This window comes from Heliangelus exortis, chromosome 2 (assembly GCF_036169615.1).
Source record: "Heliangelus exortis chromosome 2, bHelExo1.hap1, whole genome shotgun sequence".
In the NCBI taxonomy this organism is placed as follows: Eukaryota; Metazoa; Chordata; class Aves; order Apodiformes; family Trochilidae; genus Heliangelus; species Heliangelus exortis.
The window spans coordinates 57861438-57888971 of NC_092423.1; the positions used below are offsets into that span (position 1 = coordinate 57861438).

Consider the following 27534-nt stretch of genomic DNA (forward strand, 5'->3'; position numbering starts at 1 on the left):
CCTCCACAGCTCAAAGATTGATTTGATCATTCTTCAGGGATTCCCTCTTGTATGAGTCACTACCCAGACAGACTCCCCAGGAAAGGAGGCCAGGATAATGCTATTCCTCCAGAGACTACAAGAGCTGAGGGCTAGCCATGAAGACAGCGAGCTTGGGTCTCATGCTTGAAAAAACATTCAGAAGACTACAATGCACAGAAATTGTTCAGAGAAGGGAAAGAAAAAAACCAAACCAATAAAAAAGGCAGACAAAAAGTGTTCTCAAATTCTTTGCATTAACCAATTAAGTATGCAGAGCAGCATGATGTAGACAAGCTCCCAGAGACCACCTCCCAGCCTGGGGACTCTGCCTGTGTGAGAACTGAAGATACAAACTTATGTAGTATAATTTTTAAATTCTATACAAAACGTATGTTCTCTTTATGAGTGCAATGATTCCTGTGATCTATTACTTTGCAACAGCTGTGTTTGGCTGCTACCCACTAGGAATGTGAGCAATATTTTGAATTCAAAAACCAAAGCAGTAATAGCAGCAAAACTAATGAGTGTCTCCAGCTAATCACAAAAGCTCATAACCAGCTTTCTAAGAGAAAGAGAAACTTTGCTTGTGTTCCCTCTCTTAACCTACTTCCATAGACATGCAGAAGCTGAAAGGGAAAGAAACACCGCCTGCTGATTTTCAAAAGTGAAGGCTGGTAATGCTTGTTCATTTGAAATTAAATACAGTGACTGCTCAAAGCTTGACCCTGAACAGTTTGCCAGTAAGACAGCCACGCTTCTTTGTTTCCAATGCATCGAGTACACAGCACATAACTCATCAAAGAAGTCCTAAAAAACTGCTCAGCCCAGATCAGTCAGCAGCTCTGCTTTCTGTGTGCCGTTCCTAGTGATACAAATGCAGCTCCTGCAGACGCTCAACACTCTCAACTTTAAAGCCTCAGTCCCTGCAGTGTGCCTCCACAAGGCAGTACTATCCTGCAACTTTAATAAATGTCCACGAGACTGCTAAAACCAGACAGGGCAGTTGCAAACCAGATCTTCAAATACAAACATAATGATCTTGATTACTCTCCAATGAAGAGTAATCTTCACTGACTCCATGCCAGAGGAAAGACTGCAGTGGCATCTCCACTGGTGCTTTCATGTAGAAGAGAGCCTCCTACACCGGTCCATCCTGTCAACCAATGCACCCCAAGAGTTTTTCAGAGTGATGGTCAATGCTTTTTGATCATTTCCTTCCCCATCAGCCCGCCCCTTCATCAGCACACACCACTGTGCATCAGTACACCCCTTCATCTATCATGATGCTTAAAAATGTCTCATATAGTTTTTTTCTCTCTGTATGCAGTCTTTGTACAGCCTCAAATTTGTTTTGCTCAATGAAAGCATCTATCTGGTTAAGAGGTACAAGGCTAGCCCCATTTTTCATTTTTGTAACTTAAGGCTACAGAATGAACATTCTGCTTTTGATGTACTTAATGCTAAGGGAGACTGTATCCAAATCCACACTGTGGTACCTGCTGGTGGGCTAGCAGCATCAACATCACTGGGATGTGATACTTCAAAACTTCCAACTCACTAACCAACTCCTCTTCCTAAAGGAAGAGGAAAAAAAATAAGTATGAAGGAAAGCACCTTTTAACATGTTTTCCTTCCTTTGAGGCCTTTGTTCCTGATGTGTCATACTAACCTACTTCTGTGCAATGAAGGAAGTTTAAATATGAAGTAGATTGTCACTTTCTTCCCTCCCTTCACACTACACGAAGGGCAGAGTTAAATTGTTAATGGAATTTTTTAATTGCAGTATGACCTTTTTTTAACAAATTTCTTAAGAGTGTTGTGCTTATAGCCACAGCCAGATGGCACATGGCACAGTGCTTGGGGCATCACAGGAACTGTGCTGACTGGCTCTCACCAAGAAGCCAGGCCATAAACATCTGCCCTATGTACACTTTTGGTTGCTTAAATCAACCCAGGACTCCAACAGGGAACTTCAGGGAAGTCTTTTGCTCTTTCTCTGAGCTCACTGAGCTCATGCTTACTCAGATGTCTTCACCTCCAGAGCCTCCCCTGCTCACCCCACTATCTCTTCCCCTGGCCTTGTCTGAGCAGCCTGCAGTAGCCATGGGCTGTGGAACAGTGCAGGAACCCCGTGGACATGGAGGGTTATACTGGAGCAGTGCTAAAGCCAGCACTAGAGCCTGAGGAGCACCCAAGATGGTTTAAAGTTCAAGAGAGGCGTACACCCAGCAGCTGAGGAATCTGTAGCTTGTGCCAGCACCACAGAAACCCTTTCCAAAACAAGACTCAAAACTAACCTTAATGATCTTTTTGCAGAGCCTACTTCAGCTCCACTCTCACTGCCTTTTCCAACAGGGGCATTCGTGTGTGTCACGCATTGTCACCCCATGACCCACTGCTCCTCCAGACACCTCCTGCACCCTGTGCATCTCCCAACCCATGCTGCTTGCCTTGCTTCAGCTTGGCCAGGAACCCTTTCCTGGGAGGACCAGTCCTACCACCAATGCACTGCATTACTGTGTTGTGCAAGGAGGAGGCTGGCACCACTCCTTCCCCAATCCTCAAGGTAAACCAGAAATATTTCCTTCAAATGAATACGTGTGGTACATGTCCTCTTCAGCCTGTAGGTTGCAAATGTCTTGACTGCCACAGAAGAAGACTCGTGCACACACACATCACCAGAGACATCACTCCCTCTTCCACAAATTACAGAAAGGTTTAACAAGATGCATCACTTTGCAGGTTTTACAGGGATGTGCCACCTGAGGTTTTGAACACCTTTCAAAGGTTCTACCTGGTACAGCCTTAATATGCTACAAAAACAAATGTCCAGCTTATACCTTCAATGTTACTATTGTCTACCTGTAACTACACCTGTCATAGTATTAAACCTCAGCATTAGGCACGTCTCAAATGACTTTCACAGCTTTGCCCAGTGTCATGGAAAATACATTACATGCAGAAGAAAATTTCATTATCATATTTGTGCTTTTGTCATTTGGCAGGATTTTAAAACAGAGGAAAATAGGCAGACTGGAGTCTAGATCGAAAAGACATACCTGGTGCTTTCTCCACAAAGATGACCTTGGAGTCTTGCAGAAAGTTATGGCCAGTAAGTACCATTTTTTTCCCTCCGATAACAGGAAAGCTGTCAGTACTTTGCTTCTCCACGAGGGGCAGTTCTTGGGCAGATCTCTGAGCTGTAGCGTTATAAAGAAGATAGAAATAAAAAAAGCAACCACAGAAACACACACACACACAGACAAGTAAATATTGCATTAGTTAAGTAACTTAATGCTTACCCTCATAAGCTAAGCTGAGTTTGACACAGAAACATAGAAAGGTCAGAAGGTTTACAGGAAACATGGTTGGTTTTCAAACGACTTGATTGTAAACAACAGGATTATAAAACCTCGCAGTACAGATTCAAGATGCCCACAAAGAACAAGCTGTTTAAAACTCACTTTTATGTGTACTATAATAAACAACATATTTTTATGGAAATTTATTTCAAGTCATTTTATCTTGTTACCAGTACCATATATGCTATGTGTTTTACAAAACACATGTGAAAAGACAGCCATTCATGTCCAGAATGTGCTTCAGTTATTAAAAACTTTATTGTTAATTCTGCAAACTGTCTCTTGCAGCAGCTGTCGGCCTCAAGATCGAGCAGAAGTTAACAGTTTAGAGAGTGCATTTCCACCAGCAAGTGCCAATGCAGCATTCTCAAGGCACACATTTTAACCCCCTCCAACTGGGACACGGAGCGAGTGTGGCTGTGCTTCAAGGGATGAAATGATATTTTATCCAGATTACACTGTTCCTCCTGGTATCACATGCACCAAGAGATGCATTCCCATTCCCCTAGGGTGGGGTCAGCAGGCTCAGCCTGAAACTTGAAATGCCTGTACACAAATGCACACAGCATGGGGAACAAACAGGAGGAGCCATAGATCTATGTAAAGTCAAGGGGCTAGGATCTACTGGGAATATCAGAGACATGGTGGGACAGCTCACATGACTGGAATGTGGTCATGGATGGTTTTCTCCTTTTTAGGGAAGACAGGGCAGCAAGGTGAGGTGGGGGAGTTGCTCTTTACCTAAGATGCAACTTGAATGCATTGAGTTCTGTCCAGGGTGATGCGGAGAAAGTTGAGGGTTTGTGGGTGAGAATTAAGGGGCAAACTAATGTGTGGCATACTGTGGTGGGTGTCTATTCCAGGACACCTGATCAGAATGAGGAAGCTGATGAGGCCTCCTACAGGCAGCTGGCAGTGGCCTGGGGATCACAGGCCCTGGGTCTCATGGGAGACTTTAACTACCCAGATATTTGCTGGAAGGGCTACACAGCCTTCCACACCATTCACAGCCCAGGAGGTTCCTCCAGTGCATTGCTGACAACTTCTGGATGCAATTGGTGCAGGAGCCAACTAGAAATGGAGCATTGCTGGATATTGTCCTAACCAACAAGGAGGGCCTGGCTGAAGCAGTGAAGGATGAGGGCAACCTTGGGTGCAGTGACCATGAGATGGTGGAGTTCAGGATCTTATATGGTACAAACAGGATTCCAACTAGAATCACAACTCTGAACTTCAGGAAGGCCAACTTTTCCCTCTTTAAACAATCGCTGGGAGAAATGCTATGGGACAGGTTACTAGAAGGTAAAGCAGCCCACGGTGGTTGGTTAATGTTCAAGGACCACTTCTTCTGAGCTCAGGATTGATGCATCCCAATGGGAAGGAAATAAAGAAAGGGAACTAGGAGACCAGTGTGGCTGAACAGGGACCTGCTGGGTAAACTCAAATGGAAGAAGAGAACCTATAGATTGTGGAAGAAAGGGATGGTCACTTGGGAGGAATGTAAGACTGTTAACCAAGAATGCAGAGAGATAAGCTAGGAAAGTCAAAGGCTCCTTGGAATTAAACCTTGCAAGAGAGGTTAAGGACAACAGGAAGGGCTTCTTTAAATACACAGCAGATAAAACCAACACTAGAGGCAATGTAGGCCCAGTGCTGAATGAGGTGGGTGCCCTGGTGACAGAGGATACAAAGAAGGCAGAATTGCTGAACACCTTCTTTGCCTCTGTGCATACAGCTGGAGGGAGGATCCTCAGGAGCCCCAGGACCTCAAGGCTGCTGTGGAAGTCAGAGTAAAGGATGAGTTTGCCTTGGTTGATGAGGGCTGGGTTAAGGATCAGTTAATGGGTCTGGATATCCATAAATCCATGGGTCCTGATGGGATGCACCCACAGGTGCTGAGAGAACTGGTGGATGTCATTGCTCAGCCACACTCCATCATCTTTGGTAAATCACTGGGAACAGGAGAAGTGCCTCAGGACTGGAGGAAAGCAAATATCACTCCAGTCTTCAAGAAAGACAAGAAAGAGGACCTGTCAGCCTCACCTCATCACTGGACAGGTAATGGAACAACTCATTCTTGTTGCTGTCTCCAGGCACACCAAGGACAAGAGGCTTATCAGGAGCAGTCAACATGGCTTTACTAAGGGGAAGTCATGTCTGACCAACCTGGTAGCCTTCTGTGAGGATGTAACCAGGTGGATGGATGATGGCAGAGCAGCAGACATAGTTTATCTTGATTTCAGGAAGGCATTTGACACTGTCTCCCACAGCATCCTGGGAGCTAAACTGAAGAAGTGTGGCCTGGATGACTGGGTAGTGAGGTGGATCTGGAGCTGGTTGAAGGACAGAAGCCAGAGAGTTGGAGTCAATGGGATGGAGTCCAGCTGGAAGCCTGTTTCTTGACCCCTCAAGGGTCAGTACTGGGACCAGTACTATTCAATATATTTATTAATGACCTGGATGAGGGAACAGAGTGTACTATCAGCAAGTTTGCTGATGACACATAACTGGGTGGAATGGCTGACACCCCAGAAGGCTGTGCTGCCATTCAGAGGGACCCAGACAGACTGGAGAGTTGGTCAGGGAGAAATACAATGAATTACAACAAGGACAAGTGTAGTCTTGTATCTGGGAAAGAACAACCCCAGATACCAGTATAGGTTGGGAACTGAGCTGTTGGAGAGCAGGATAGGGGAAAGGGACCTGGGGGTGCTGGTGAATGGAAGGATGACCATGAGCCAGCAATGTGCCCTTGTGGCCAAGAAGGCCAATGGCATCCTGGGGTGCATTAGAAGGGGGATGGTTAGTAGATCAAGAGAGGTTCTCCTCCCCTTCTACTCTGCCCTGGTGAGGCCACATCTGGAATATTGTGTCCAGTTCTGGGTCCCTCAGTTCCAGAAGGACAGGGAACTGCTTGAGAGAGTCAAGACCAGAGCGACCAAGATGATGAAGGGAGTGGAACATCTCCCTTCTGAGGAAAGGCTGAGGGAGCTGGGGCTCTGCAGCTTGGAGAAAACTGAGGGGTGACCTCATCAATGTTTATAAACATGTAAGGGGTGAGTGCCAGGAGGATGGAGTAAAGCTTTTCTCAGGGGTGACAAATAATAGGACAATGGGCAATGGTTATAAAATGAAGCACAGGAAGTTCCATATAAATATTAGGAAGAATATTTTAATTGTGAGGGTGACAGAGCACTGTAAGAGGCTGCACAGGGAGGTTGCTGAGTCTCCTTTCCTGGAGACATTCAAAGCCCACCTGGATGCGTTCCTGTGTGACCTGCTGTAGGTGGCCCTACTTCATAAGGGGGGTTGGACTTGATGATCTTTTGAAGTCTCTTCCAACCCCTAACTTTCTATGACTCTATGCATGAAGGTTTTGTCACCAGCTTATTCCACTCTCTTCACTGGAATTAACACTAGCACTTATTTTTTCTCCTGTTTTCCACTCCTTTCAGGAGGCACATACCACACTTTTGCTCATCAAAGCATTACCATGAAAGCTGCAGTTCACCAATATAAATCCAATGAGCCTCATATTCAGTGGCCTCCTTTGTACAGACCTGTATTTAGATAGTGCCTTCTGCTATATATCAGCTCCAGGATTTGCCAGACACATCACGTGGGACTCCAGCTTAGCAGACACAATCCTCCAGCATGCATGGGACTATGTGTCATGGCTAAGGTCAAGCCTTCCCCCCCATCCCTCCTGCTCCCAATCCTCAAAGCTCAACTCTCACATACCCTTCAGATGTTACTTCCTACCTTGCTAGCACAAGAATGATCAACTTTGTGGAATCCAAAAAAACCCACTCAGCTGACCAAATTTGCAATGGGAATTGGACTGAAATTCCATTTCCAGCACTTATGCTTGAGTGTTAATGCTACAATAAGCAAACATTTTGTTTTGTGTGTGGGAGGCTGGTAAGGCTTACAGAGCAAGAATGACACAGGTGTTCTTGGAGGGTGCCCCAGTGTATCTGATAAAAAACAGTTTCTTCAGTCATGGAGACCCCATTACAGAAACCTGGTTTCTGAATGTATTCTGCAGTCACAGACAAATTGTGCCAGTGCCTCAGCTACAGTATACTGCTACCTCCTCATCAAAGGAGTTGGGGTTTTGTTTGCTGATTTTTCATCTACAGTGGGGAGACAAGCAGGGAATAGGACACAACAACTGTTTTCCAAAATTCCTATGGCACTTACCTTTATGATAGGAAATCAACCCCAAAAAAGGCTTATCACTCCCAGGTCTACTATTAGTTTCAGTTCATCCTAGTTTTATTTTAAGTGCATTCCTTCATCACTGTACAAAGCTACACTTTTTTCTAAGATACAGGTATTTTGTCTTCAGTATAATCCATGTGCTTTTGGAATCACAGAACCACAGAATGTCAGGGGGTGGAAGGGACCTCTGAACCAACCCCCCTGCCACAGCAGGACCAAAAGTAGGGCAGGTCACTCAGAAATGCATCCAGATGGGTCTTCAAAGTCTCCAGAAAAGGAGACTCCACAACTTCCCCAGAGAGCCTGTTCCAGGGCTCTGTAACCCTTAGAGTAAAAAAATTCTTCCTCATGTTGAGGTGGAACTTCCTGTGCTCTATCTTGAATCCATTGCCCCTTGTCCTATCAAAGGGCACAAGTGAGAAGAGGTTGTCCCTTCCTTCTTGATGCCCAGCCCTCATGTATTTATACACATTAATTAGATCCTCTCTCAGTCTTCTCCTGCAGACTAAAAATCCCCAGGTCTCTCAGCCCTTCTTCATAAGGCAGATGTTCCAGTCCCTTAATCATCCTCACAGCCCTCCACTGTACTCTCTCAAGTAAATCCCTGTCCCTCTTGAACTGGGGAATCCAGAACTGGATGCAATACTCCAGGTGAGGTCTCACTGGGGTAGAGTAGAGGGGGAGGAGAACCTCCCTTGATCTGTTGGACACTCTTCTTAATGCACCCCAGGATACCATTGGCCTTCTTGGCCACAAGGGCACATTGCTGTCCCATGGATAACTTCTTGTCCAGCAGGACTCCAAGGTCCCTCTCTATGGGGCTGCTCTCTAGCACATTGTCTCCTAAACTGTACTGGTGCATTTTGTTATTTTTGTTATTCCTTCCCAGGTGCAGGACTCTGCACTTGTTCTTGTTGAACCTCATTAGGTTCCTCTTGGCCCAGCTCTCCAGTCTGTCCAAATCTTGCTGAATGGCAGCACAGCCTTCATGTGAATCAGCCAGTCCTCCCAGTTTTGTGTCATCAGAAACTTGCTGAGAAGACACTGTCACATCATCAAGGTCATTGATAAAGACTTTGAACAGGACTGAACCCAGCACTGATCCCTGGGAGACTCCACCAGTCACAGGTCTCCAGCTGGACTATTGATCACCACTCTTTGGGCTCTGTTGTGTAGCCAGTTCTTAATCCATCTCACTGCAGACTTTTCTGTCCCATGTTTCCACTGGTCTCCCTGCATCTACCCATTCAGTCACAACACCAGAGAAAGCTATCAGATTAGTCAAGCATGATTTCCCCTTGGTAAATCCTTGCTGACTACTCCCGATAACCTTCTTCTCTTCCATGTGCTTAGAGAGGACCTCCAGAACAAGCTGCTCCATCATTTTTCCAGGGAGGGAGGTGAGGCTGACTGTTCTGTAATTGCCTGGATCTTCTTCTTGCCTTTTTGGAAGACTGGAGTGACATTGGCTTTCCTTCAATCCTAAGGCACCTCTCCTGTTTGCCATGATCTTTCGAAAATGATGGAGAGTGGTAGGGTGATAACATCAGCCAGCTCTCTCAACACTCTTGGGTGCCTCCCATCAGGGCCCGTGGACTTGTGTGTATCACATAACTTAGGTGTGTTATTATAAAGAAGGTAAAGTTTCACCAACTGGACAGGTAAAGCGAAACCAATGTGTAGCATGTTGGTGGACAAAGACTGCATGTGGGGTGGCACAATACCCAGGAAGAGAAGGATGCTTGTTGCTACTTACAGCACTCGATGGGGTTGGAAGATACTTGCAAGGAGAGGGTCCTGCCGTTAGCCTGTGGGATATGAACCCTGAAGACAAGCCGCACGCGCGTGTTCTTCCGACCGATGTCTGTCTCGCCCTTGCGCAGCTCTATGTCAGAGTTTCGGAGCTTTAATATCCCAGCACAGTCAATGCTATCCAAAAGGAAACACAAAGCAGTCCGATTAATTTCAAGCAGACTTCAGGAAGGCACAAGCATGCAGTATCTTATCTTATTTCTCTCTCCTGTACATCCTTCCTAAAAATTTGAGTCAGACACAACCCGATGACCAGGCTGAACACCTCAGACTTTGCTAACCCTGTAACAACAAATAACTAAGTTGGGGCTATTTCTAGTAACTGGGAGCAGCTGCTGCTGAGTACAGAAATTTAGGACGTTACTTCAGTTATCAGATCAAAATCGAAAAGATCTTTTTTCCCCCACACATTCTGCAAGGATGGCACTTACAGATTACTAAAGCTCAAAGACACAGCAAGACTGGAAAAGTCAATCCGATGAGAAAGTAGTGCCCAAAGTGCTACTGATCTGTAAAGCAAGGTTACTTACCATTTCACTTGTTGCACCTAATGTGGAGAAAAATATGACATTTTTATTCTAGGACAAATTCCTGAAAATGCTTGTTAATGAACACAGCTTCTCCTGAGGTCAGTTTAACTCTCAATGTGTTTGCTTTTGAATGAGTAGGAAATACTTCCAAGCTGAGTGCTGAACTGAAGCTCTGCATAAAAAAAATAAACTCAGAGTCCTCCTTCCACCTTATGGAAAAATGTGCATTTTGTCAGATAGAACAATTCTTATTTTTGACCCTTCTTCTTTTTTTAAACTTTGGTTTTTCCTTGACGGGTTTACAAGTCAACATTTTTGTGAAAGTAAACATCAATAGAGGAAGTTCTCAGAACAAAAGATACATAAACATATGCACATCAAATACCCTCTACAAAAATATCTCTGCGTTGGCCATGACGACAAAGCCTACATTGAAGTTTCTGTACTGGTCTCTGGCATGCACTTAAATACACAGAATATGCATAGTTTAATTTTATTTTGAATTCTAAGAGTTTTATTCCCCTTCCACACCTTTGAAACTGCTCTGAAGCAAACTGTGAGCAAGCGGTATGGCACTATGGTTTTGATACATCCTTTTTTCTGAAGTATGGGTTTCAGAATAAGAAAAATACTCTTGCTGATATGATCAAAGAAACTAACCAAAGTATTAAAATTTCTCAACAATGCATATGAGGAGGTGAAGCCATAAGAATTATGAAATATTTGTACCATGTCAAAAATCTATGCCAAGATCTGTAAGATAGAGGGTATGCTTCTCAATATCATCTCTCCTATTGCAACACTTGTACAGTAAGTAAAAATTACTTACTGACTTACTTACAGTAAGTAAAAATTACTTACTGACAATTAGTTCAGAGCTAATAAAGTTCAGAGGAGAAAAAGCATTTAATTTCCTGCTTGCAAAGTCATGGACATTGAATTCTTAAGTCAAGTAGCTAAAAATGCAAAAGTTTAAATGTGCAGATGAGCTTCTCTGTTTCACTGAATCAAGGCCTGAGTACACAGAATGTGTGAGAGAAGTCCTTAACTCCAAATTTCAATTAATTGTTAGTGCTATATGAGGTTTTAGACAACCAAAGTGTAAGGCTTACATTTTCCAAAGCATTGTTTGTGCTTCTTGAGAGAGCTCTACAATGTTCTGTCAAGCATGTCACAAAAAAATTCCCCTTGGACCCTCAACTGTGTAACTACCTTTATTCTAGGGAAAAATATAATTGAAACAGTAATATGGTTCCTAGATGGTCAAATATGTTATTTTAACTAGATAAGGGACAAATAAATACTGCATAGCTAAAAATTGGTGAAATGTCAATAACTGCAACGGAGTTGTGCAAGCTTATTATGACAGCAAATGGGACTTATAATTTTTCTGGCTTTTTATGACTTTTAACCCATCACAGTGATAGAGGTCCTTGAGTGATCACCCCAAGACCAGCTGGCAGTGCAACTGAACTAAACATTCTAGCTCTTCTGTTTACATGAGACACACTGGGGCATGCTGTATGTGACACTGCAAACCAGATTCTAATGACCACCACCTGCAGAAGGATTTCAGGTGTCTGGTATGATTTTTATTTCATTAAGGTCTGGAAAAATGTATGAATAGCAAGGAGTGAAACTGTCATTTTAGTAAGCTCCCTGGGGCCAGGATTTCTTGATTTCTTTATGACCACCTACTTATTTTTCTATCTTCCTTTACATACACACAAAGGTGCACGCATCTATATATATGTATGAATACACTCACATTTTTTACAGACTTCAAGATATGTACATGCACACAAGTATGCACAAATTCCTCCCATAGCAGACACCTCAAATAAGGGTAAGGACCATTTGAATGAGGGGGCAGAGAAGATGAGATTAAATAATATGGAGGTTATCATGTATGTCACACATACAGAGTGACATTTGGTCCTTTATACATAATCCTATAATGAAATTGCTAAATTGTGTGTAAATGAACCTACAGGGCATTGATTTATGAGGCAGACTCTTACTCATTCAGAGATCCTCAGTCATCTATTCCTGCTGTTTTTGCATAGCAGTGAACTTAACCCAGTTTAATAATTCTAACCTTTAGTCCTCCTAGTTCTAGAAGCTTTGCCATGAAAAATGCTCACCTTTATTACGTAAGAAACACAAGTGGTTTTATTAGTTCCCCAAAACCACTAGGGTACTTGGAAATGTTCTCTAAGAGTTTCCTTTGACATCCAAAGATAAATTTTAATAGGCCCTGTTCCTTATGCTAGTGCGTACAGGAGCAAGAGGTGTCATATTTAGAAACTAAATGCAGGAGCTGAGGTAGGAGATATTTACAGCTTGGTAACTGAGATACTTATTTTAAATGGCAAATAAGCACATTGGCTGAAACTCTAGAATGAAAGCAATCAGTTGTCATAAATATTTGTGAAGTTCATTTTGCTGTTACGCTGATTAGGGGCAATTTGTCAGGGCAGAATTGTGAGAACCTACTATTACAGAGAAAGCTTTAAAAGAAAAAAAAAAGTATGGGAAAATGAAAATTGTGTATAAATAAAACCCCAAACAACACAGAAGGAATCGGCTGGGGCGACAAAGAGGAAACTGCTAGGAGTCAGATACAGGTCTTACATCGCTCTCATGTTGTTCTCTGGAAGAAGTGGAATTTCCAGAACTTTGGTGTTGGAAAGTATTGTTTCGTGGCTGGTGGTGGAAACAGTCTTCCCGGTGATCCGATGGACCTGGTAGAAAGCATGGGGTCGGAGCAGGCGGTCGTCTGCAGTGCCAATGAACAGCTGTAGCGTGAGCGGCTCGCTTTCTAAGTAACCATGTAGCTGGCAAGAGAACAGAAAACGCCCACTGAGAACCATGCACATGAATTGCTAGGAATCAATTAAATTTTTATAAGCAGGGGAGCCTAATTCAAGGAGAGAACTTGTGACAGGTGCTATGTGTTAAGTTCCCCCCTTCCATTTTTCCTGTAATGTAATACTGGTGCATTAAAAAGGTGTGCTCAGAAAATGTCTCATTATCTTAAAAGGACCTGAGGCGCTTTACATGGGGTGAGTTTTTGAGCACTCCTGCTACATCTACAGAAAACTTTGCATAAATTCTGCCATGGCGTTCAGAAAAAAATCCCACAATGAAGCTGATGCTCCTTCTCAGTACTGCAGATGGCAAAAGTGACAGGGTTTGCAAGTGGAAAGAACACAGGTCATCCATCTCTGAGCTTCCTGGGTCATTCCTCGTGCAGCAGCAGGCTGTTGCTCGTGACACGTCCCCTCATTAGCTGATTTTTATGCTGGTAAATACCTTCCAGGACAGAGTGGAGACAGATCACATATACATGACTAGTCGCTCACCATGTGTGTCAAATTCTTGTTATAATCGCACAAAAATCTCATTGAAGCTACTGGGCCTGACTTGAACTTCATCCATGTTACAGTGACTGCTCTGATGACAACAGGAGTTATTTCTGCTACAGGCTGGGGATGGAGCAGGAGCAGAGTTTGACCTCATCATCACCATCTCCTGAAGAAGCTAATCTGGGTTCACACTGGTGCAAAGAAAACTGCAGCTGTCCTTAGACAGCTCCAACCTCTGCTTAACACTGATGCCCAATGCTGAGAAATGAGTCTCAAAAACTTGAGGTAGCTACCCAAGGAAAGAGAAGCTGCAGCAATTATAGAAGAAAGGAGCACAGGGAAGGTGGGCTGTCCCAGATGTGCCATTGCAGAGCAAACCTGCTGGCTTTGTTGTAGGTTTAGTTTTCCCTGCAAATGGTTCAGGTGGGTTTGGGCACAAGCTGTGCAACATCACTGCACCATCACTTAACCTGACTGATCAAAAGTAGAGCACTGATCATTTGGTGAGGAGCAACATTTTTAATTCATGGTGTGTGCAAGTCCAAAGCTAAAGAAAGCTGAAAGCAAGTGGTGAAATCCACATCACATGGTGTTGTTATTATTGGTTTGCTTGCTTTCACCCTCATAAGGTCTTCAAAAGTAGTCTGTGGCTTCGATAAAAACATAAAAGCTATCTCTCCAGGATATTTTACCATCTGACATTGGGAAATGCTATTAAGAACAAAGATGTCACTTTTACTCCTTGAACACTGTAAAATTCTGGTGAGTGCAAATATAGGCACAAAGCCTTCTCATTTCTACCAAACACACTGATGGCAACAGGAATGCATAATGGCAACATTTCAGGTACCACAATGCATGACCAGTGCGTGAGCAAGGAAAGATGCTGTGCCCAGACACATCATCTGTCATCAACCAGGTGCACTTCCAGCACTGCAGTACCTTACCAGCTGTATCTTACCATGGAGCCATGGGGTTGATAGGATACAGGGGGTTTCAGTATCAGCACTGTCAGATTGAAAGCACATTAGCAGCAGTTTGAAAACCTGTAGTAAAATGGCAGAGAGAGAGAAAAGGAGAGCCTGTGTTTTGCCTTCAGCAGGGTGCTGTGAGCTGCACAACTCAGCCCCACAGGGAACACCTGCTTCTTGTGACCCTTGACATCAACATTAGTGCTATGGTGAAAAAAGAGGGCTTCCTGGCTTCCACCCCCACAGATAGGGAATGCAACCTGAACTGCAGGTGGGTGACTGCAGGCATGCTCCTGGCACAGCTGGCTGCCATGGGGATGCCACCATCTTCATCATCACCACTGTGTGCTCCCTGCCTCACAGCCCTGGCAGGTCACTACCACTGCTGGCACGAGAGAGTGGGGCTGGCAGAGTGACCTGGATTCGGCCCGGGGCTGATCTCACCCCATCTCAGCAGCTTCAGCAGCAAAGCCAATGTGATGGAGGAGACATCATGGAGTATTTTTGATTGCAAGGGGCACGGCAAATTTGCAAGGGGGAAAAGTAAGACAGTGTGACACAACAACCAGTTGAATTTCTATGCATTACCAGTGGTCACTTCTCCAGCTTGTCATGGACAGTGCTTTTTATGGAGTGTGTAAAATTAAAACAAACACATATTGAATTACAAGGCCACTCGAAAGATAAAAATAGACTAGCGAGTAACTCAAACCTCAATTCAGCAAAAGCAAAACTGCACACCAAGGTATCCATATGCTTTACTGAATCCGGGCAACGGGGTCAAAAAATGTTGGTCTTGCTTTGGGTTCTGCTATTTCAGGCTTTATCTTTAAATCTGAATTCAGCTGCTGCTGTATCTTGTAACCTACTGCTGAGTCTCAGCTTGTGCTTTTCCCACAGGTTTCCTACCAGGAGGCAACTGAACACCCAAAGTCCTCAGTTTTGTATGCTGGCCCTCCCCTGAGAAGGGTTCACATGCTGGAAAACAAATAATCAGAATTCAGATACAATTTTTCTGGGTTTTTTTAGCTTGTGGTCTTTAAACAAAATTTATGAGCAGCTTTTTTTTTTTTTTTTTTTTTTTTTTAAGGCCCTGTCATACAGCCCTGCTGGGCTTCCCTTTGGATCCGTTATCCACGTTTACTTAGTCCCAGATAGCTACTTCTTCACCTGAAATACAAATAGTGGCTACCTCATAGAATGAACATAAGTTTTCAAGAGCTGTGAAGTGTCAGAAACATCCAGAAAGACTAATGTAATCATTATACAGTTGATTTTGCTGCCCTCAAAACAAGCAAAATACTCACTCTCAATTCACCGCAAAATTTAATTCATATTCTGCAGTACAAGGCATCTGATCTCTGATGTGTATTTCTCTTTTGAGTTTTACCCAATTCACTGCATTATTTACTTTTATATTATATCACATAATCAGGCATGCCAACAGAAGCAATAAAAGAGAACAATGCAAGGACTAACATTTAAAGGCATGTGGATACGGGGATTACTAATTTTAGATTATGGATCCAGCGCACAATCTCTGTGACAGACAGCATCGTGCTTTCAGAGTTTCTAGCAGGCTGCAGATGTCTGGAGAATGGGCAGGATTTTGGTTGCTCTCAACTGTGTGCAATGAGAATATTCGGAGGGTCCCTCAATACACAGGAAAATGTTATTACTGACAAATTGTTCAGCAAGATGAGAGGGGTGCTGGCAGCAAAGAAGAGCGGCAATATTGCAACGTGTTAGATTTGTCAACAGGTAAGGGGAATATCAAAAAATAGAGGCATAAAATGGGAAAGGGGAAAAGGTGTCCAAGTATTTTTCTTGGTTAGGAAAAGATCTCACGTGTTCACATCTATGCATATTTTCCACGCATGCCCTGGAATACTGTACTATGTGGCATAACGATTCTGTTTCCTGGCATGCGACATGGGATACATGCGTCAGACGCTCTATTTTTATCTTTTTCTCTGTGTAACACAGCCCGAAGTTCTCTTAATAACTCAGAGGCCGAGTACAGGTGACAAAGGCTGCCCCCAGCTACAGCATTCGTAATAAGGGATGCGCCTTTCCTACCAAGCACGCTTTGTTTGGCAATACATAGACTAAAGGGGAAAGAGCTGTACCTGCCCCTGCTGTGAAAGTGTCAAAGGACCTAGATGAAAATAAGGATCAGGTGCACGGTATGTTCTGATGTGGTTTCCTTCCCAAATGAAGGTGAGGATAGAGCAGTTGCCTCATTTAGAATAAAAAGGAAAAATGCAGGCAAAACTTAAGTATGGAGATAAGACATCCGTGGTCAGTGTTTTTGATTTTGAAATGAAAGTAGGTCTTATTCTCTTGTTCTGACTGACCACTGACTATTCTGCTCTTTTCCTTTTCAAGCAATACAGTTGAAAATGTCTGAACTGGTCTCAAGTTTTTTTTGCATTTATATCGTTGGAAGATGCTAAGATCAAAATCGGACTTAATTGTGGGCCTATTTTACACTCCTCTAATTTTATCAAATGTGATGCAGTCACTGGTAATTAACACCAGAAAAGGACCAATCACAGTGAAGGTCTTTGTCACCTTTCAGCATCTTATGCAAGAGCAAGGGAAAGGCTGCACCAGCTGGGCGACTGCTCTGCCGCACCAAGCTTTCCCTGGGATTCCTACACCTCTCTGTCATCACTTTCACAAGGCCCTCTCCCATCAACATGTCTTGATTCTCACCAGGTGATTGCTTCTCATCTTGGTGCAGGGTGCCAAAGCAAACCCCAGCCTTTCCCTGCGCACCCTGCATTTCCACGGTGAATGTTTTTGCGTGTCCAGGTGCCGTGGCACTGAATGCCTGGTGCCTTTCCCCAGCAGCCAGCAAAGCGTGAGGGAAACAGCACTGTTTCACCCCTTGCATCCAACATCTGACTGCAAGGGACATGATTCAGCCCTACAGAGATCATAACCTGAGGCTGATCACAGACATGAGCATACTCAGCCTGCCTGGATTTCACCCATGCGCCTGGTGCATACCTATGAAATCTGGCAATCAGAATTAAACAGACCTGAAAAATGATGAGCAGACAGATCTGAGGTGCTTTTAACACTACTGTTGGGGAAAAAAAGCAAGCCCTTCCCAACCTTTGCTATAGCTACCTAATTTTAAAGGATTTTTTGCAAACATCATTTCCAGTAACTGAAATGGTATTTCAGCATTGGTAGTTAATACTGTGAGGAAAAAATTCTATTATTCAAGCCATGACATTTATTTTAAGAAACGTGGCTGAAATCTGTGTGCTTTATGCTTTTGGCATGCTGAAACATCTGTTGAAATGCTCAGGAAGCTTCCTGTCCTAACATGCATGGAGAGGCTCCTGGAGGCTACCAAAAGAATGGTCACACCAGACAGGTACACCCTCTGCAGCCACTCACAGCATCAGGAAAAAAAGGAACTACAATACAAAATACCTTTTAAGTGTACTTATTGCGAGTTCCAGAAAGAGCCTGCAAAAAGCCCACAGTGATACATTCCTTCAGATTCTGACTCTAAATAGTGGCTCATTTCAGGCTTAGCCTGTCCCAATGCATTCAGGACACAGTTACCACTCATCACAAAATGAGTCACAACCAGGCACCCTCTAAACTAGTCAGCACCTTGTGCTCTTGACTCTTCAGGCTCCTAGGGGCTGCATCTTTAATGATAATGATGTGCAAAAAAAACCCAAAACAAAACAAATCCATAAGTAAAATCCATAAAAAGAGGGTAGATTTAGATTATATATTAGGAAGAAATTATTTATTGTGAGGGTGGCAAGGGTGGTGAGACACTGAATCAGGTTGCCCAGAGAAGCTGTGGATGCCCCACCCCTGGAAGTGTTCAAGGCCAGGCTGGATGGGGCTTTGTGCAATCTGGTCTAGTGGGAGGTGTCCCTGCCCATGCAGGGGGGGGTTGAACTATATGATATTTCAGGCCCCTTCCAATCCAAACCATCCAGTGAGTCTGTGAGTCTATGATTTTTAGATCAGCAATGCATCTACAAACATGTGTCTGTTCTTTGTACATTTGGTACATAATAAGGATAACAAGAAAATACATCCATTTATGCTTCAAAAAAAAGAAACAACAGTATCTACGTTTTCATAGCCTACCATCTAACTGATGGCCACACTGCTTGCAGCACTACTTACACTCAGCAACACCCTACATGTCCATCTGGCCCACTTGCATTTCTAGACCTGTTCAAGGAATTCCCTGAGTCCATCTGGAGAGAATCATTAGTGAGACTGAACACCTAGTCTGAGGAAAAGGGAGCTTCTTTCCCTTTTTTTCCCATCAATACTTTGGAATGTAATTACAGTGCTTTCAAGAAGGTCAAACAGAAGAAAAATCTATAAAATAGTGACATTTTAAAATTGCTGCCTGTCTCTTTAAGAGAGCTACACACCAAATAGCTTTATTGCTAACTTTCCCAAACTTTGGTACAGTAACTGCACATGATGAATGATAAAATGAAACAAACTGTCATGTTTTAAAAATGTACCTATATTACAGCCTCAAAAAAATAACTGGTGCTTAATGTCTTGATTTTATAAAGCCAATTTGAAGATCAACCTGTTTAAGCTACAAAGAAAATGCAGAAACATTTTGAATACTGATTGTAGCTATAAGCACCAAGCATGCATAAAAATTGGGTATGAATCTGATTTTTAAGAAAAGTATTTCCTTTCAGCTACCATGCAGAAGCCCTATGAGACGCAAGCTGTTGCATCATAGGTTTAAATGTGAAGAGGGAAAAAGTTGGTCTTGCAGGCAATGACTGTCATGTGAAGCAAAGGCACTGAGGGCACGGTCAGGAGACCTGGGCATCTATTCTCAGATGGACTGCAGACATTCTTCCTGACCTTTGCCTGGACAGACACTGAGCTGCCCAGCCTCTCTCTCCTGGGCTGAAAACACACAGGGGTCTGCTGCTGAAAGCTCAGGGAGCCAGCAACCTATGGCTCTGGGAAAAAAAACCAGACACGAAGTTACTGCCCTTGTTGCAAAGTCCATTCCTATTCCTACTCTGGCCTCTTCTAACTCTGAATTCCTTTTCTAGAGGAAGCTTGTGGGAAAATCCCACTTCAGGTGCCCAGAGTGCAGACTTCAGGGCACCACACACTTCAGGCACCCAGCACCCCCCTCCCAGGGGGCTCAGCAGCAAGTCCACAGGAGAAGGCAAGCAGTCCCCCTGCAGACCAGGTGGTGCTCTGCCTGCCTTGTAGCAGCAGCAGGGAACCAGCAGGCAGCTGTGCTCTGCCCTTACAGAGTGGGCTCCAGGCAAGGGCCCCCGAAGGAGCAGCACTGGCAGTGCCGATTCGGTCAGATGTGCCACATCCCAAAGGCACCAGCAAAACACTGTAGCACCTGCCTGGATGCTGGTTCCTGCAGCATCCCTGTCTCTTTCCAGGCTTTTCTCCCCACCTTCAGCATCATGCTCTGCAGGTGGTTAAGCTTTAGCCACTGCTGTACCACCCACCTGCCCTTTGTACTTTTTAGGCCTCTCGCTCAGAAGGATGCGGGCTGCTGCATCCCAGAGCGTATTTAGGACCAAGAGAGGCACATGACACTGACCAGATACCCCTTCTCTTTTCTGGCAACCAGGCATGCAATAGGAGGTGTCAGTTTTCAGATGAGGTGGAGCTCAGCTCCAGTCTAGTTGTCAGTGTGGGTTCAAAATGGAGGTGCTGAACGCGGGCCACATGAATGCTCCTGTACGCTCTGTTCTCTGATGAGAGTAAAGCCAAAAAAAAAGGAGCATCTTGTTCAATACGGCAGACAGGCTTCATAATAATAATTTAAGCAACAAGCAAACAAAACCAACAGAAAATAAAGCACCTTTTAAGGAGCTGAGGTGACCCTCTTACTGTGATAGCTTCTGCTGAATCTTATCTGACAGTTAACAAAAAAGGTACATAAGTTATGCCCTATGTGACTTAAAATACATGCTACTTCGTTTACTTCAAATAAAAATGTAACAAGAATTTCTGCAAATTTTTGTGCTGTTTTCAAGATTCATTTTTCCTTTCTAAAACTAATTTTCCTTGGATTCACTCAAACTGTTTAAGATCCAAATGTAATCAGAGCTGGTCCAAAAATAAAAATAAAAGGGCCTGCTCCTGCGAAGGGCTAAGCTGGGGCAGAAGGCAAGAGCTGGATGGGAGAACATAAGAATGGGAAACAGCAGGAGTGTGTTTTATGTGGCACTTCCTAGTGCTGCCACTTGGACTTTAATTCAACAGTGCAGCAAGAGAACAGCTGTTCACATTAGAATGAATGAAGACCTTATATAAAACTTTCAGCTGCAAATATGCTGTGAGGAATTACTGATCTTAATGTAACAGAGACGCTGTACACTCTGTCACTGGCTCACAAGTCATTTCAGTGTCTATCCAGGGAAAAACAGCCTTCATGGTTGCTGGCTCTCAGTACAGCTGTGAAATCTTTTCTAAATAGCTGCAAGATGCTTCTCCCTATTTCTAGGAAGGATTTTCCTCCTAGAGGAAAAAATACATGTACCTAGAAACCAACCCAATTCACACTCCTTTTAAAACTGTTAGACTTACACACACACATCTGAAAAGGTGTTGTTAACAGAATAAACTTGTAGGTTCTGAACAACTCATTCACTGGGGGTGGGAAATCATTAACTGCTCTAGTGTTATTTTCTACCACGAGACTGAAGAGATGTTCTTCCCATAATCCTACCTGCCCTTTCATGATCCCCAGCCCCACTTTCAGGTGTGTGGAGGCAGCCAGCCCTCCCCACATCACAGCCCACATCTAAGAGCACATCACCTAATGCACAGCTGTGGGAACTTCCTGAATCTCCTTGAAGGACAGGCCTGGGAAGAGCCACTCCCCTGTGGAAGGACAGAGGTGGCACCCATGTCAGGAAGTCCACTTAAATGAAGATGTATTCCTCTTTGTGAGCAGACCCACCCTTCTACAAGGTGGGCCACTGCTGACCCCTGCATGGGAAGACAGCCCTTCCCCTGGATAGTTTGTCCAGTGGCATGGCCACCCCTGGTGACTTTTTGGGGCTCTCCACTCCAGCAGCCTGAATGTGTTTGCATTTGGACAGGATTCACAGCAATACAAAGATGAAGCGTGGGAGGATTTCAAATTCCATTTGAGTCTCTATATGCTGACAACAGGAAGAGGGGCTCTGGAAACCACAGATTACAAATCTGGGTCTGGGAGAAGTCCAGCACAACAGTGGCACTCCTGAAACTATGCAATCCCTCAATTTTGTCAGCTTCCACTCAAATGCACGCCCTCAGCATTCCTAACAGCTCTCATACCCATGGTCATATAAGAGTTAAAAAAGGAAAAAAAAAAAAAATCACAGGAGCCCTATGACAACAATTCATGAAATGTTCTTAGGCTGATACCCCAGGCAAGCTTCTACTTGTGGACATGCCTCTGCCTTTCATCTTGCCACTGACGCATCGATCGCATCCAACAAGCTCCCGTTTGTGGGTGAGCACAGGCTGGCACAGGTTCCTCAGGCATATGACAGGTGCTGTCAGTGAGAGCTGGATGAGTGTGATGCCCCAGCCACGGCACCATACAACTCCCAATATCCACCTCTACAAACCCGGGAAATCCTCATACACCCCAAACACCACATTATCACTCAGCCATTGAGTAGAGCTGCAGTAACTGCGTGACTTTGAATTCCCACCCCGGTAAATTTGAGGGCAGCAGGATGCCCAGCTACACCCAGGGGTTACCTGCTTAAGGGTCAATGCTTCTGGGGTGCTTTTCCTGAGCAATGGCTCGCATGAGACTGGGGCAACACAGTTCCAGGCAAAGTATCTTGGGGGCTCATAAATACCAGTGAGACAGTATTAGACCAGAAAGGGTTGCTTTGCCCCTCGATTTTAACTCCTATCCCAATGACATTTATTTAAACTGCTACTGAAGACAGAAAGCTGGGACTATGTTTAAGGGCTTTATCTCTGTAAATATTTGGAGAGCTATAAATACTGAGCTATATTCATAATACGAATACTGGATTTACTGCTCTGTTGCCACGAAAATTACTTTAAATACACTTCCACTTTGTAATTTCATTTTGCCAAGAACTCCTTTGAAGAGAAAAAAAATCTTATGTAAAACATCTTGCTATTTAATTAGCCATCAGAGTCAAAGGTCACAGCACAGAGTAGGAACTGAAAACTCAATGGAAGCATTTTCAGACAAAGCACAAAGCTACAGAGCTGTATGTCCCAAGTGAGACTCATAATCAGCTTGTCCATAAGTCAAGCTCAGAGTGCCTTCTGTGTTTGGGGAAAGGAGGGAGGACTGTCTGAAGGTCTGAAATAAACCTCCTCGCTTCTTCCGCAAGTCATACAAATACCAACGGCTTCCAAATTTCACAGTATAAATATAAAATAAAAGCATAAAATAGAAGCCAGTAAGCATGTCATGCACCCAAGTAATTCTTTCGCTATGGAAAACTCAGTGCTTCCCAGCACTCTGGTTCCAATCCTCACATAACTTACTCCTGCATTCCTTGGGGAATAATTAGATTAATCTAACTTCCTTGCTCTTTGGAGTCAGGAAAGTACTGTCTGAATGAATATATTACTCAAGACAGCTTTTTCTTCCATTGTTACAACCCTCAAAAAGTGTTGCCATCACACGTACAAGATTCATAAACATTCTATTTGTGATTACCATCTCACAGTAGAAAAAGCCAGTGAATTTTGCCAGGTCACTACACACTTTTGGTCCTACTCTCCTTTCCCAAGCCACCTTTGATCCATTTGGTCCTACAGCTCCAATTATGCTGCAGTTTTATCTGAGAGTGTGTCTTTCATGGAATGCATCTTAATGCAGGAATAAAAATAGGTCAGGCGTATTTCACAGCCCAGCTTCAATGTTTTGACCACCAAGACAGTCTGACTAACCTGCGAAAAGTCCAGAGAGATTGGATTCCACACTGTGAGCTGTCTTGAGAGAAAGGTGATACCCTTGGTTGATGTCACTTGTTTAAAAAGAAAAATAAATAAATGGATGCAACAGGCCACACTGACCAAGTCTCTGACATGAGTAGCTCTTCTCAACAGGTCACAAGGATGAATTAAAATGAACTGAAAGCTCTGTTATGTCCAACACCAAGTAAATAAAACAAGCATGAAAGATGATTAGATAAAAAATTCCTCAAGATATATGGCCTATTTTTAATTGACCACTCTTAATATTTTCACATGGAGTAACATTATTTAGCAACAGCTGTTGCACTACAGTTTCATCCAAATACTAATGAGCTAATGCCACAACCCCATTTCAAGCTAATAAGACAGCCAAATACAATATTACAAACACTAATGGCAGGATTTGCAAATAAAATCTTTACAGAGTAGTTTATCTGCTGCTGCAAAATAATTTTGCTGAAGTTATTGTAGCAGGATGTCAGCCCACAACTGAGATCTGAGGAAGACACTGAGGGTTAACACTTTCTCTTTTGAAGGGAAGTACAATGATTACTGGACCTGTACAATGGATTACCAGGACCTGATTTTACACCCAAAACAAGACAGCATCTCTATCTATCTGTTGACTTCAAATGTGAGGCTCTGCCATGGGTCAAGTCCCCAGCCAGAGACAGAAACACCGAAGTCTTAAAAGGCACTGCTCCTCCCATCATAGCCAAGCCTGACTTGGGCAGCTCACCTAAGAAGTAAACCTCAGTCCTTGTGAACCGGTAAGATCTTAAAGCCTGCTGGGACCAGTTACATATAATTATACACAATACACCGAGTCAAAAAGAAAGAGTGAGAAGTCAGGTGATTCATACCACCTAACTTTTAACACATACAGGCTGGACAACAACAGGGTCTAGTCACCTTTCTAGTGTTTTCACAGCCAGCAAAATGAGACACGCAATGCTGAAGGCGTGACTTACCCACCCTGCTTCAGATATTCACATCAGAATAAAACTAATAGCTCCCTAAACTCTATCCTGACAAGCCTTCCCCTGATTACAGAGAGAAACTAAGGCAATTAGCTCAGTTACAGACATCTATGGTTAGCCAAATAAACCAAAATGATAGACTTGCCCCTGTAACCAGCTCAGGCCACAGTTCAAAGCATGAGTGTCCCACAAACACAGGGCAGTGCTGCAAAGAAGGCACGCTGCACTTAGCCCAAAAAGACATGGAGCAGAGCTTCTGGGAAAGGACCCTGCACTGGCAAAGCCCTCTACAGACACCACACTTTGCACCTCCCCATCAGGCAGTCACCCACAGCTTTTCACAGCAGGGGTACAAGACCACCAACTGGAATGGTGGTATTTTGCAGCCCTTTTCTCTTCCAGTGGGAAAGATCAAATTCAGCTCTGACACAGCTTTAACTTCAGCGTTGTAGCTTCTCTACAGGGATTTCTGGCGATCTGCTATATTCTGGACCTAGAGTTAGCCACAACACTGGGTGGGCAGCGGGTGGTCACAGCTGGTAGGTAGACACTTAACCAGCCCCACCAGCAACCTCTTGTGGAGGTGCTGCAAGGATCAACTCATTCACAGGCAACAACTGCAGAAAACCTCACAGGTCTCAGCAGCATTCCTCATCTCAGTTCTGGAGCACATAGATAACAGAGCAGCATCAGGTACGTTTTGAGTGGTCTTGCTGTTGCTGTCATTTCACAGCTGCAGTGGATGTTAAAATCATGATAAAAAGGTAGTACTCTTGATAATATTCATTTTTGTACTAAATTCAAGCTTCCTTATTTTACATGCCTTTCTAACACAAAAAAGGAAAAGAAGATTCAATAATTACTGGAGAGCTGTTCTCAAGCTAAAGGCCAAGTTTGATCATACTTTTCTTTATTATCTTTGTCTTATTTTACTCAAGACTGGAGGAACACAAGAATGCTTTTACTCATTACACAATTTTCTCAAAAACATTTGCTACTGTGGCTAGGCTTCTAGGTTAATGCTACCCTGTGATTAGAGCAACTACTCATGTAAAATTTCAGGGGTGACTAATAATAGGACAAGGGGCAATGGCTATAAACTGGAGCACAAGCAGTTCCATGTAAATATTAGGAAGAATATTTTCATTGTGAGGGTAACAGAGCACTGTAAGAGACTGCCCAGGGGGGCTGTGGAGTCTCCTTCCCTGGAGACATTCAAAGCCCACCTGTATGTGTTCCTGTGTGACCTGCTGTAGGTGACCCTGCTCTGGGAGGGGGGTTGGACTAGATGATCTTTTCAGGTCCCTTTCAACCCTTAACTTTCTATGATTCTATGATTCTGTGAAAAAGGACATTAAGGTGTTGGAGCAAGTCCAAAGAAGGGCAACAAAGCTGGTGAAGGGTTCAGAAAACATTTCCTATGAGGAGTGACTGATGGTGTTGGGGCTGTACAATCTGGGGAAAATAAGGTTGAAGGGAGACCTTATCACTGTTTACAAATACCTGAAAGTATATTGTAGTGAGAGCAGGGCTTCAAGGGAGAATGGCTTCAAGTTGCATCAGGGGAGATTTGGGGTGGATATCTGGAGAAACTTCTTTACAAAAAGGGTTGTTAGGCACTGGAACAGGCTCCCCAGGTGGTTGAGTCTCCATCCCTGATTGTGTTTAAAAGTCATCTGGATGTGGTGCCTGGGGACCTGGATTAGTGGTGGGTCATCAGGAATAGGGTGACAGCATTAGGACAAGGTTGGACTCGATGATCCTGAAGGTCTCTTCCAGCCTGAGCAATTCTATGATTCTATGAAAATCTATTCAGGCTGACAGTTTCATGGGCTTCGTTTATGCTAGCAAAACTACAGAACCATAGCCCAGTGCCAGCATTGTCACTGCAGTGTCTTGTTCTTTGTAAAGCTGCTTCCACTTCAAACAAGGCTCCTAAAGCCAGCTGTGGGTCTATATCAGTTCACATATTTTAAGGTTTTTCTCACAACTGTGAGGGATTAGAAAATGGGGCTTTGATGTGTTGAGGACATGTGCTTGAGATTACTTGGGTACCTAGGTGCTAGCATGTGTGCCTGCAAGCTGTAGTCTCAATTTGTTAGTCCCTTGCAACTCATGTTTGCAGCTGTGGGTGGAGTTGAGTAAAATTCTATTCTGTATGCCATTTGTAGTCAATAATAGTCTACAATCTATATTCACTAACAATATTTTAGTCTGTATGGAGTATTATTTTATTATTGCTGAATAAGAGCTATGACACATAAGGCCCACATAATGAAAATTACATCATTGCAAAAAAAGTGGTTGAAAACTAATTTGAAAGCCATTTGGAAAATTATTGCAGGATTACTAAGGAGTATTGATGAATGAATGTAATTTACATTTTTTAAAAAAAAAAGATGTACATTCCAAGCCATTTTCTAAGTATCTGCATATATAGAGATATTTATGTATTTTATACAGATTTTTTTTAAATTCTGAGATGAAAAGCACTATCTAAATATTGTTATATGTATAAAAACAACTGTTCCATGCTGTATTGTGCTTCAAGCAGACTAATATTCTCTGTATTACAGAAGGTGTTACAAGTTCTGCAAAAACAAGTGTTATCTGTGGACTCCTGTAAGGCAAAAAACCCAAACCTGTACTACTTACACTTCTTCAGCACTCCAAAACTTTTAGACATACTATTCCTCTTCAAGTGAATGAGAGTTTCACAACTAAATCTACTGGCATGCTCTGCCAATTGTCTTTGGCATTTTTCTCCTAGAAATGCAGATACTTGGTATATATAGCAGTGAGAATGTATCAAAAGCCACAGCAGGTGGAAAATAATACAGCCCAGGGAAGTTTTTGTTTTTGACTCTCCTCACAACCAAAGCAATGCACAAAACACAATGAGGCACAGTAAATAAAGACGTTTCACACAGACAAGCATGAAAATCTTCCAAAACAAAGAAAATTAAATTATCTTTCAACTAAAGAACACTCTGCAGTGAAAGACTAAATGAACAATTCTAATTAAAACCATGCTGCGAATCTCCTACTTTCCACCAGGAAAAAAATCAGCTAGTGTTTGTGCATGTACAGCCACCCTCTAAAACCAGTCAAGCAGCTTTCCAGCCAAACAATGCAAGACACAGCATCTCAGACCTACAAAACTTATTATTTCCATGGCAATCATTATAACAACATGCCAGGCCAGGCGTTTCAGGGAGAGGGGGTGGTGGGAGCATCACCCCCCCGCCAGCCTTGGTGTTGTCTGTAGTGCCAGGCACCCCCGCCAGCAGCAGTCACAC

At 43.5% G+C, this 27534-nt stretch overlaps 1 protein-coding gene across 10 annotated transcripts in view; it reads right to left on the reverse strand.

Moving 5' to 3' along the window:
- NFATC1 (nuclear factor of activated T cells 1) overlaps positions 1–27534 on the reverse strand; it is a 118762-nt gene that overhangs the window by 60151 nt on the left and 31077 nt on the right. For all 10 annotated transcript variants that reach the window (XM_071736290.1, XM_071736289.1, XM_071736288.1 and 7 more), the window contains exons 4-6: positions 12584–12786; positions 9364–9536; positions 3081–3221 (exon numbers count right to left, since the gene is read on the reverse strand). In XM_071736290.1, coding sequence (XP_071592391.1) covers positions 3081–3221; positions 9364–9536; positions 12584–12786 — 517 coding nt within the window. The remainder of the gene's footprint in view (positions 1–3080; positions 3222–9363; positions 9537–12583; positions 12787–27534) is intronic.